Raw genomic sequence first — 12668 nt, forward strand, 5'->3', positions numbered from 1 at the left:
AAATTTAACTAATCAGGTCCTCCACTACACAACTTTGGTTTTGCACATTGTTTCTATTTTTGATTTCATTGTTTTGTCATTTTTTAAAAGATAAATAGTAATAATAATAATAATATTATGATATGCATGCATATCTATAGATGACAATTAGGGCCTATATGTAATTACAAAGTTGAGAATTCTAAAACATACATGACATCATTATCTGTTGATTACCGAGAGAGAAATGGAATCAAAAGCAAAATTAACGTGAACTCTACGAAAAGATTAAAGGCAAACTTGAGATTTATCTTAAAGCAACATTTAATAATAACCCACATTTACACGAATGGGAGATTCCATAAGATTTAAAAAAACAGAACATACAAAAAAAAAAATACAGAGACCAGTGCCAGTGGTAGTGAATTTCATGGTAATCATAATTTGATTAACTTGTGGATAAATTAAAATAAATAGAAAAAGATTTAAGCAGAGCTCCTAAAGGAGTTGAGAGCTTTAATCGCTGCCGCTCTTAGAATAAACTGATGGTATAACGCTGCTGCTGCTGCTCCGATCATCGGTCCAACCCAAAATATCCACTGTTACAATCATACAAAAACAAACAAATTATAATCAAACATTATTTTTGGTTTTAATGTGAAGAGTTACATATAATCAAATTATAATCAAACACCATTTCGTATATATAAACTATAGATCAAAATGCGTATAAAAGTTAGGTATAGATTACTTGGTCATCCCAGGCCTTTTCCTTGTTGTAGATAACGGCAGCTCCGAAGCTACGAGCCGGGTTGATTCCGGTTCCTGTGATGGGAATGGTGGCTAGATGAACCATGAAGACGGCGAATCCTATGGGAAGCGGCGCCAAAACTGGCACGTGGGAGTCACGTGCACTTCTCTTGGGGTCGGTGGCCGAGAAGACGGTGTAAACGAGGACAAAAGTTCCGATGATCTCTGCACCTAGTCCGGTACCTTTGTTGTAACCGTCGGCGAGCTCGTTGGCTCCACCTCCATATCTAAGTATCATTTACCAATATTTGTAATTAGTAAAACAGTATAATCATATTAATTAGCTAGACCTTATAAAGTATAAACCAAAGTATTTTGAAAGAGTTTTGAGACCTGGTGTAGTAAGAGCTTTGGAATGCTTTGACGAGACCGCAACCGCAGATGGCACCAAGGCACTGAGCCACAATGTATAACACTGTCCGCACCAGTGACACTTTTCTAGCAAGGAACAATCCCACCGTCACAGCCGGGTTTATGTGACCACCTTCATCATGAAAACAAATTGATTTACCAAATGAATTGTAAGGATGTATTTTAGTTTATATAAACCGAAACAAAACCCGAACTGATTGACATTTTTAAAGTAGAAAGTAAGAAAATATATATTTAGTTATTTACCATCTCTAGTTAGAATACGTAGATTATTGTGATCTAAACTATACAATACTTTTCTTTTTGATCAAAAACTATACAATACTAATAACTTTATTAATACGTGAAAATCTATGTGCCGTGACTCGAACGTTTGTGTAGAAACATACTTACCGGAGATACCGGCGGTACAGTAAACGAGAACAAAGATCATTCCACCGAAAGCCCAAGCAATACCCAATATGCCTACGCCGCCGCAATCCACCCCTCCCGCGGTTGCATCGGTTTGAGCTTTGTAGCCGATGACGGTGAGGACTGAGACGTAGAGGAACAAAAGTGTCGCCACGAACTCAGCTATGACGGCTCTATAGAGCGACCACTTCCCAAGCTCCTCCATGTCCAACAATGGTGCGGGAGGTGGATCCTTGTAGTCTCTGGCCGCCGGGGCTCCACCCTCTTGCACATCCAAGTCTTTTGCCATGGCTAAAGATGATGAGAGAGACAGAGATGACTTTGATCAATGTTTTTTCAGATTTGTAGCTTTTCAGTTTGTGTGTGTTTGTGTATATATACATAGAGACTGTGCAAGGGTTTGGTATAAGTACATTATAAGATAATTAATAATGTGGTTAATAATGATGTGGACAGTTAATTAAAAACATATTTTTGGGGGGAAATAATTATAAAGGAATCTTATTATCTTGTGCCTCAAATGAGCTGGAGGTGGTATTATGAGAATTGAGAGAAACATCTCTGTTTTGTTATTATGTTTGTCAATACTACTAAGAAATGATTAGCTAACCTGATTTAAATCTCTATTTTGTTAAAACAGTATGACGATTTTTAATTAATCTTACTGATGATCATAGTAACTTAGCAAAGCAAAAATCCTTAAAGCCAATACTTTGTCTACACGAATATTCTTAAGCCAAGCGTAGAGATGCTTCTTCAATTCAACATTTTTCTGAATATTATGCGTACAATTTCCGAATAACATAACCAATAAGGAACGAGCTGTCTTAAACTGTATGATTAGAGGAGGATAAACTTGTTTTAAGCCGTCCAACCAACCCCTCGATTTAGACATTCTTGTGTTTGTATTAATTTAATTGGTCGACCCATGAGTTTTTTTTTTTTTTGTTTTGTTGTTGCAACGTCAAATTTCATATCCGTAATATTATTATTTTTAAATCTCAACCTCAATTATTTAACGATAATATGAAATCAATTATACTAAGTTAAGATGGTTTTTCATCTAATAAACAACCAAAACAAAAACAAAAAACTCTAATAAAACTCAAACATAAATATGATATATTTTATCTGTTAACGTTTTTGTACATGCATATAAAGTATTCCGAAACAAGTCTATATATATATCAACTTCGATATCGAACGCCGTCATAATTTCATGCTTTATTTAATAATATATGTGACATTAACGGGTTTAGACCTGTGTTTAGAATATAATTTCAACATTATATACATTTTTATATATATAGGAAATTAGAAAGTGCGAGACAAAAAGTATGATCGGAAATAGGAATCTTATAAAGGTTTCCTAACTAATTAGCAAATGAAGAAAGATGCTCTCTTTATTTGAGAATTACATTTTAGCGTGCAAGAAATTTCTGCAATTAATGGTTTATTCAGTGAACAAGCAAAGTCTCATCTCATGATCTCACCCACATTATAAAAACTGTATAAAAATATACAATTTCAGGTGGATAGCCAAAACAAAACAAAAAAAAAAAAGTATAAATTTTCATGTAAAATACTTGTAGAATAGTAGTGTAGAGATGGTTTTCGTTTCGGGTTTTGGTTAGAAAGTAAACTAAAAATGTAAAGAGGTTAGTTTTATGTTTTTCTCAAACGAAACAGTTGGAATTGAAAAAATAAGGAAAAGAACAAATAAAGAGGAGAAGATGATAAGAATGAGAGATCCATGACATGCAACAAATCCGAACAACGTTGATTAAGCTCTCTCTCTCTCTCTTATTATTATATGTTATCTTCACCAGGCGAACTCTTCTGTACATGTAATTGCTCCTCAACCCTCCGAATTATTCAATTTAATGTTGGACTTACATGCTTGATGCATGCATATATTATATATTATCAATCTAATTACATGAATTATATATAATGTGTGATGAGTGAGACCACACATATATATACGTACATCCATGTGGCCATGTTTATGCATTTTGGTTTTGATTTTAATAGCATGAATGGATGCAAGTTTCAGAGTTTGTATTTTTTTTTTTTTAGATAACTAAATTAAATGTTTTTTTTTTTTTGGATCCAAAGGAATCATAATTCTTTTGCAGCAACATGTTTACTTTTGTAGCAAAATGAAATATATCGAGTACTACTACACCATCGCCTCTTAAATGATACGAACAACAACAAATTATTTAGTGACAATGAAGGAAGGATCACCACATATCTTTTGTACACTCATCACCACAGATTATAGTTGAAATATGATAATGGACTTTATATTCTTGGTGTTACAACTTCTCATCTAAGTCGTCTCTATTAGACTTAATCAGACCAGGGAGCTCTCGCGTCAAATTGGTGCCACATCGTCTGGCACAAACTCAACACCCTCAGTTTTGGTTATATATGTTTGTCTGGATCGAAACCATACATTGTGTATAAACTCAAGCGTTAGAGACTCAACATTGATTATATATGCTTCTATGCTATAATCACAAAATTAATATAAGCCCTTTGCAGCTATTCTCGCGCAATTTGATTATCTGAATTACCTTACCTACTTCTCTCGTTTGCACTCAGGGTCCGTCAACCCCACTCGATTGGTTCTTTATTGACACTTGGTGCTTCCCAAGAACCAGATGCACTGAAACATACTCTTCTCATCACATAACAAGCCTCGATTAACGAGGTATGGCGTGAGGAGATTGCTGGTTTCACCAATCCACAACCCTGCCGCCGATACTAATAAGGGAGCCTGTTGATCACAGCTTGAAAGTGGGTATCTCTGATTCTTCATGTTTGGGTTGGACAATCACCCTGATCTTTATCCCACTAAAGTGTTTATTTACTAAAACAGGATTTCAACACTACTGGTCAACAAAGTACGTAAGAGCTCAAGATTTGGTTCATTTATCATATCAATTACTCACACACGCACAACAAAGTCGACAAAGAATTGTTTATCCCAACCAAAACGTAATCCAACACGAAGAGCACTGCTAAGTGGCTACACGATTAACATAAGCTACACAAATTTCCCATCAAAACATAACCGTTCAAGACCAACAGCCAAAGAAACACTCCACTAATTACCACATTCTTACAGTATCAGACTTTTTAATAAGGTATTCAACAATGTCATCATTTAAAAAAGTGAAGTACCATCACTGATCGTTATTCAAAGGGGGAAATGGGACAACCAAAACTTATTACTATAAAGACAGCACTCTCTACAAAGACAACATAAACCATTAAACTGAATGCTCCATCTACAAATGAGTCGATCAAGTTACCCATAGCACACTGCTCAAATAAACTTCACATCACCTGTCATGATTTTCTACAAATCAGTTACATAGCAAAAGCAACGAGTGCATTGTGAGTTCAAATCTCAATACTGTAGATAGAGATATCAAAAAACTATGGAACACTACTAATCAGCTCACATTAAGAGTCTTGTGATGCATTCAACAATGACACCAATACATATATATATATATCATCCTGAACCTTTGAATACTCAAAAACCAAACTGATAGATTATAGAAATGAAACATTTTAATTTATCCCAAGAAAGGATTTTTCAAATGTGCGAAACCACAAATCGTCTTTTCAGAATCTCAAAATAGTATACTAAAACGCAAAATCCCTCGAAAAAAAAAAACACAAAAATCAAAGACGATACAAAAACCTTGAATCACTCGTTAGGAACGTCAATGTCTCCACTGTTAATCTCTTCCTGAAGATCCTTAGGGTCTCTACCATCAACCGTACAACCAACAGATACACAAGTTCCCAAAATCTCCTTCACTGTTCCACTCAATTCCTTAGCTATGGATCTTGGACGCATGATCTTTGCAATCTCAATCACATCATCAAACGAAATGTTGCCGTTATGTTTGATGTTCTTCACTTTCTTCCGGTCTCTCTCTGGCTCCTTTAGCGCCTTGATGACCAACGCCGCCGCCGAAGGGACCACTGTCACCTTAGCTTGACGATTCTGGACTGTCAGCTTCACTGTCACTCGAAGACCTTTCCACTCTTTAGCTGTCTCTTTCGCGATGTCTTCTCCGATCTTCTTCGGCGCCAGACCCAGTGGACCGATCTTTGGAGCGAGTGATGACGCTGCTCCCACCTCACCTCCGGTGACTCGGACGTACACGTCCACGATCTGTGACGGGTCCAACTTCGGCGGCATTTTCTCTTAGTCTTCTTCTTCTCTCACTTCACTCTCTGTTTCTAGGGTTTCCTCCTTTTTATACTTCGTTTATGTAGCTAGGGTTTTAGCTGAAATGACGAGTTTATCCCACCCCAATTCGGGTTTGATTGCTCTTAACCGAAATTCAAAATAGACTGGAGTTGGTTAAATCAAAACCAAACATTTTCATTTCAATGGAGCTGGGCTGGCTTTTCCAAACACAAAGTTAATGGGCTCCTATGTTTTTAAGGACGGCCTTATAAGGTTTAAAAGCCCAATGTTTCGGCCTATGCGTTGAAATGATCACCTCCTTTATCATTTTCTTTCTCTCGAGGCTAGCAGGCTAAACTCTGGCATATCCCTGCATTCACTGACTAGTCCATGACTAGGTGGTAAGAACAAATAAAAATCTTGTTGATGTTATCTTAGATGACAAGAAGCTTGAATCACTTGACGAAACACGTGTTATAGGGTCTAATCATTAAGCTTTAAGTGTGCTTTGTGAACCTTTAATGTAAGATTTCATCAAACAAGAGCATACAAACTTCTTTTACCTTATAATTAATTTCCTTTCTCTTCTCCACCTAGATAGAAAAAGCTACTCCACTCTTAAAGTAAGTGGTCAATAATGGCATGTACCGAATCTTACGTATATGGTTGGACCGGATATTCTTATCAGCTTTGAGATAAGGAATATACCAATTTATGCTTCCGGATTAGTTACATTATATGATTGAAGCTTTCAAAGAGGAATGGGGGGTATATGCATCCATACTCACACACACACACGCAAATAAATATGTATGGAGAGCTAAGAAAACTGATCGAAGTTCAAGGTATGAGAAAATATTTATGTGAAAGACAGAGGCAGATATTATATGTACCACTACCACCCATACAAGAGACAGAACCATTTAAGCCTTTCGTGTGCGTATTTGTATATGTATTACTGAGGTTTGCTGATGTACATGTAACAAATTTCGTTGCATAATTGAGATCGATGCATGACATTACAACTGAGCTTCCATGGACCAAAATTAGGAAGTAATATAAAATGAAGTAGCACACTAGTTAGCATCTAATCGATTAATCACTTTAAAAAGCTAGCTCCCCGTAATCAAATGTAGTAGTATAAAATAGCTCAATGATTCACCACTTATCTATAAAAAAAAAAATGGTATAAATCGTAAAATCATATTCCAAACTTTTTCGCTGAGCCTTGTGACTGGCTAGCTAGCTGTATCTATTAAAAAACATTGTTAAGTTATTGTTCATTTATTGGTTTCACCTCGTAACTTTCTGGAAAGGATAACATGATTTGATAAAGTATTTTATTTTATTAGTATTATAATTTTCGCAGTAAAGACACTTTATTTATCATCATCATCATCACTATTACAGCACAGTATTTTAACTTTTCCTTTCTTTCTATTCAATTTCTTTTCTTTTTATAATACGTACTACTACGCTAGTATTTTGGCTACTTAAATTAAAAAATAATATCTATGTGCCCACTATGTCGACATCTGAAAAACCCCGATAAATAATGTTTTTCCGTTTTATTATTACCCGATAAACATTTACTCGATTTCATTGAAAACAGCTCTTTAAATCTTATGAACTGTTTCCAAAATATGTTGAAGGACACAAATAAAATGAAACTCTTTCAAAGTATTAATTCCAAGACACACTACTAGTAGTAGATAAAAAACTTAACGAGGATATTATTTTCAGCTTTGTTTCTAATCGTTTTGGGTTGATTATATTTTTCATACAATGTGGAAAGTGACGCGTAGCATAATATTGACCGTATACTTTTTTTTAATTGTATTCGAAATACGATACTTAGCAAAAAAAAAAAGTATTAGATATTTATTTTCTCCATTATATATTTAAAGCATATAGATGTGGATAGACACCAAAAAAAACAACTAAAAAAGGAAAATAAAAATTAAACAAAAAAAAGGAAGTTTTTTGATTTGAGCAAAACACATAAGAAGCAACGTAGGACCAACCAAGAAGAGAGTTTCAACGTTCAACGAATCTTGTGAGACTACATTACAAAAATCCCCACTCGCATACTCGCACGTAGCCAGTCTCACGCGCTGAGATATTATATTCGAGACGGTACTTATACGAGACTGTCGCGCGTGAGAGAACATCGAGAGGAGAAGAAAACGAAAGGACTAGTAAATAGCCTAAAGAAATGCCAGCTGGCGAGATATTATAAAACGCGTTTAGATCAGATGAGAGTGGGTTCTCTACATTCACGTGGCATCCATCCATCTAAGATGACTGATACAACACGTGTAATGAGATCGTTTTGTTACGAACACGTGTCATGATCGTGTTTGCTTTTTTGTCTTTCTCTTGGAACTGGGGAAGGCAGAAAAGTGAATCCAAACCCCACCCGCGTCACGACAAAACAAAAAACAAACCAAATAAGAGAAAAGAGAGACTTGAACCAAGTTTTTAAGTGGTACGAAGAGAATCTATATTATCCACTAAAATTACGAAAAATCTATTATTTTATCATATACATAATTTGCTAAAATTTGCATTCTGACATAGCAGTGAAGGAGAGGCAATTAATAAGAAAACATTGATCGTCGTTTAATTTTGTATTAGAAGAAAATAAACTAAATGTTTTTTCTTGTTGACAAACTTGTTTTTAAAGATTTTCTATACTTCTCTTTTATATTTTTCTCTTAGAAGTCGGTATTGGTTTTTATTTCTTTTCTTTGAAAGCTACCTAAGATTCCCCTATTTTTGATTTATAGTGGCAGAAGAAACAAGAGACTTGTATCAGCATGATCCGTTAGTTTTAAATCAATACTTCAAATAAAACAAAAATGTTAAGTAGTTTTGACCATCATTATTAAAAGTATCTTAGCAAAATTTTAAACTAAAATCTATTTTTTAACAAATCTTATCTTAAGATCTTATTCAAATACCTTTATTAATAAAGTTATTAAGAGGGAAAAAACACATTAGAGTAACAGGTTAACTCATAATTAATTATAGTATTAGTGAGGACTTTAACTAGGGATATGATTAAGGATTAGTCATTTCATTTAGTTTTATAGTCTTGTTAGTGTGAACTGTTGAAAGAATCTGGAAGCTGTATTAAAAAAATATGAAGAGAGCCAAGCCAAGAGATGAAACAGACTTAATCCAAAACCAAATAGCTGAAGATAATAAGTAGTTTAATAATAAGGTAATATGTTACAGGGAAGAGAAAAATAAGTAGTAAATTATACAGTAGCACGAGGGAAAGCACGAGTGGTAAGGAAAGCTTGGTGCAGAGTGTGTTTTCTTCATTGGGTAGTGAAAGCCCTAAAATTAATAATAATATCTAAGTGTGGAACGGCTAATAAGTTGTTTTGGTAGTAAGAGTTATGGATGGACCAAGAGTATGTATGATGTAAAGTTTTCGACGGTTCTGGTTCCCCGCGCCGATCACACCGACCAACCTCGTAAGTTTCCACACGGTCGAGAGCTCCTTTATAAATTTTTATTCATTATTATATTCCCCCTTCATTATATTCTCCGTCCATGCAATATCTGATTTTAATCATTCTTATTCCAATAGAGTAATTATTTATATACAGTATATAATCCTTGTAGAACTTATGTATCCTCAGTTTATAGGACATCAGATATTTCTTTAAAATTTTATTTTCATTTACCAACTATAGTATAGTTTTTCTCTATATTTATAATTAACCAATGTGAAATTAATATATGTCGCTATTTTGGATTCGAATATACTTATAAAAAAAATGTACAAAATGTGATTTTATAAATATGTATTTTTATTAAAAAAAACTAGAAATCAATATTGGGATGTAATAAAATACCAAATTTATAATGATAGATATCGTTTTAGTGTATTGAGAGACACATAAAAAAAGTTATGAAGTGTGTGTGGTAAAGAATATGCCAAACACGCCACATGTAATATTCTCCAACCTTGTTCATAGAGTCTAAACCCTTTTGCATCTTTCGACACTTCATTTAAAATCCAAGGGTAACTCTGTAATTTAACAACTGACGGAAACTGGAAGTTAAGGGTCCCTTATCCAAATTTATCCAAAAAGAAAAAAACCTGTGTGAGTGTGTATAAAACCAGAGACTCCCTCATGACTCTTTCTTCTTCTTCATAGCAATTAGCCAAAATCAAAAATACTCTTCAAACAATTTTTTTCTTCTTAAAATCATTTTTATTATAAAACCTCTTCCTTGTTCAATGGCGACGGGGAAGAGTTACTACGCTAGACCTAGCTATCGATTTCTCGGCACCGATCAGCCTTCTTCGTATTTCACCACCACCACCACCACCGCCACCGATTCAGGTCTCGAATTCGACGAATCCGATCTCTACAACCCAATCCACTCCGATTCTCCCGATTTTCGCCGCAAAATCTCTACCCCTTCCAGATCCGGTAAAAAACCGTCGACTCATCGTCCCTCCGCCGTTACAACAGCGTCTTCGCTTCCCGTTAACGTCCCGGACTGGTCTAAGATTCTCCGTGGGGAGTACCGCGATAACCGCCGGAGAATCATCGAGGATAACGACGACGAAGACGGAGATGATTGCGAAGACGGTGGAGACTGGTTGCCTCCGCATGAGTTTCTGGCGAAGACGAGGATGGCTTCCTTCTCGGTTCATGAAGGAATCGGGAGGACATTGAAAGGAAGAGATCTGAGTAGGGTCAGAAATGCCATTTTCGAAAAAATCGGGTTCCAAGATTAAAATATTTGGAAACTTTTGGAGTTTTCCTGTAATTTTTTTGTTTTGTTTTTTTGCCTTACTTCAATCATTTTCTCTTTATGTAACTGTCAGAGAAGAGAGAAGAGAGAGAGAGAGAGAGAGAGAGAGAGAGCATGTAATATTTCTAGAAATGCCCTCCATTTATCGTTTAATTCCGCATATCTTACCCCCAATGTAATTTCTTTTTAGATTTTTAATCACATTTTGCGTATTTTGCTGTCGATTTGATGCGAATTTTTAATCTGTAAAAATTCAGATTTTGGGTAATGTTTATCGAGATAAGTAAAAACAGAGGTGGGAAGTGGATAAAATAGAAAAGTGTGGGGCAAAATGTTACAATTATTAGTTGGGGTTTTTTTTTGGGTTAAATTTACGGGGGTGTTTGATGAGGTGGGTGAGAAAAGCAGAGGCTACAAACACATGAAAGTGACATTGTTGCTTCAAGAATTATTCTCTTTCTTTTTTTTCATTTTTTTTTTTCATTTGGCTCTAATGAGAGAAGATTTTGTAAAGCTAATTAAAATGGATTTTTAGGTGAATGAATAGTTTTCGTGTAAGAGACTATAAAAAGAGGTGCATGAAGTTCATGTGAGGGATGATCTCGTGGATTATGCTTTTCCTCAATATTATGTAGATTTTTTTTATTTATTTTTGGTAATTATGCAAACATATTTCGTAGAAACAAACACAATTAAATTAAATCTTGGAAATTCTCTATAATTAATTTATGGTAAAAAATATATAAGGTTTCGTGTAAAACTAGAAAGAAAGAAAGAAAAAAACAACATTGCTACCAAATTGATCATAATCTTATCCAATATAACAACAATCTTATCCTGTTCTAAAGAATTGTAAATCATCTTCAACAATCAAAATTTGAACCAGATATTTTTCTTCTTACAAGTACACACATTGAATGAATATAATTACAAAACATAAATGTGAAAGAAAAAAAGAAATGTCTTTGTAAGTTTTATTGGACCCGCTAAAAAAGAAAAAAAAAAAAAAAAAAAGAAGAAGAAAGGGTCTATTCTAGAAATAATGAGTAAATTTTGAGTAATGAGGGTTCTCTTGTCAAGTTGGGTGTCATTTTCTGATCAAAAAAAGTGCCCCAACCGTTTTGGCCCAGCTGGGAGGGGGACTTGAGGGACACATCACTGTAAATATACTTACAAGGTAGCTCGCACTCGCAGAGCCATGATTGCCTCTAACGAAGACAAATGTTCAGAGGATGTCCTCTCGACAGACTCTCTCCCACAGTTCAAATTACTACATTGAAGATAACCAAATGAATGATCCTAGGAACAAGGATGAGAGTTTTTATTGAGATTATAAAGTTAAGAGAGATTATCCTCTCGACCAAACCGATTTGGAGGTGAAGCTCATAATTAAGGAGTTTTCCCCAAAGTAGCTCAGAATAATTACAAAGAGTATATATACATGACAACAACAATCATACATACAAACAAGTTTGTAACAAAAGAGAGACATAATTAATTGTGTCTTGTTTGTTTTTCTTACAATATGACAACATCTTGCACACACTACTGATTAAATTACTTTTTAAACTAAAAAGTAAACTGTCTTGATTGGTAAATGACATCCTCCTTAATATTATTCATCATCCACCAAGTTAGATTAACAGTCCACATCTGTTTTACTCATCAATCATCACATTTTATATATATATATGTTTTTTTTTTTAATTCAACTGTATTCTAAATGTAATATGACACACTCCTTATTTTATATATGACAATGAAGTGTTGATTTGAACACTTAGTTTTTATTATATTACCAATCTTTATTTTTTAAAGTGTACTTTAATGCAAAATGGGAGGATGATTGACTAATTAATTAATTCTTATTATCTGTTAAAATATGGTTGTACATGTATTTCCCACCACCCTAAGGTAAAAAGGCCTATAGATGTAAAGCCCAAGTCTACTTCAACTTTTAAGCAATATAGATGGGTTAATGAATTTAGTTTTCTCTTTTGTGGGCTTATTCAATAGTTCGATGACAAGTCTACATTTTCATTTTTCTTTGTCAAAACTCTTACAATATATGACCCCATTTGAATACTATATATAT

The 12668-nt window shown here is 34.4% G+C and overlaps 3 protein-coding genes across 3 annotated transcripts; 1 reads left to right on the forward strand and 2 right to left on the reverse strand.

Moving 5' to 3' along the window:
* Positions 1-263: 263 nt before the first annotated feature.
* Positions 264-1907, reverse strand: LOC17875593 (probable aquaporin PIP2-4). The gene is made up of 4 exons (XM_006280821.2): positions 1555-1907; positions 1123-1273; positions 731-1016; positions 264-578 (listed from the first exon to the last, which is right to left on the reverse strand). Exons 1-4 carry the CDS (start codon positions 1859-1861, stop codon positions 465-467), a joined length of 858 nt encoding a protein of 285 aa, XP_006280883.2. The 5' UTR covers positions 1862-1907; the 3' UTR covers positions 264-464.
* A 3206-nt stretch (positions 1908-5113) lies between these two features.
* Positions 5114-5841, reverse strand: LOC17877261 (60S ribosomal protein L12-3). The gene has a single exon (XM_006281155.2). It carries the CDS (start codon positions 5798-5800, stop codon positions 5300-5302), a length of 501 nt encoding a protein of 166 aa, XP_006281217.1. The 5' UTR covers positions 5801-5841; the 3' UTR covers positions 5114-5299.
* A 4111-nt stretch (positions 5842-9952) lies between these two features.
* LOC17874975 lies at positions 9953-10797 on the forward strand. Its single transcript, XM_006281152.2, has one exon. It carries the CDS (start codon positions 10050-10052, stop codon positions 10554-10556), a length of 507 nt encoding a protein of 168 aa, XP_006281214.1. The 5' UTR covers positions 9953-10049; the 3' UTR covers positions 10557-10797.
* The last annotated feature ends 1871 nt before the right edge of the window (positions 10798-12668 follow it).

The sequence above is a fragment of the Capsella rubella genome, unplaced genomic scaffold, assembly GCF_000375325.1.
Source record: "Capsella rubella cultivar Monte Gargano unplaced genomic scaffold, Caprub1_0 scaffold_8, whole genome shotgun sequence".
NCBI classification, from domain to species: Eukaryota; Viridiplantae; Streptophyta; class Magnoliopsida; order Brassicales; family Brassicaceae; genus Capsella; species Capsella rubella.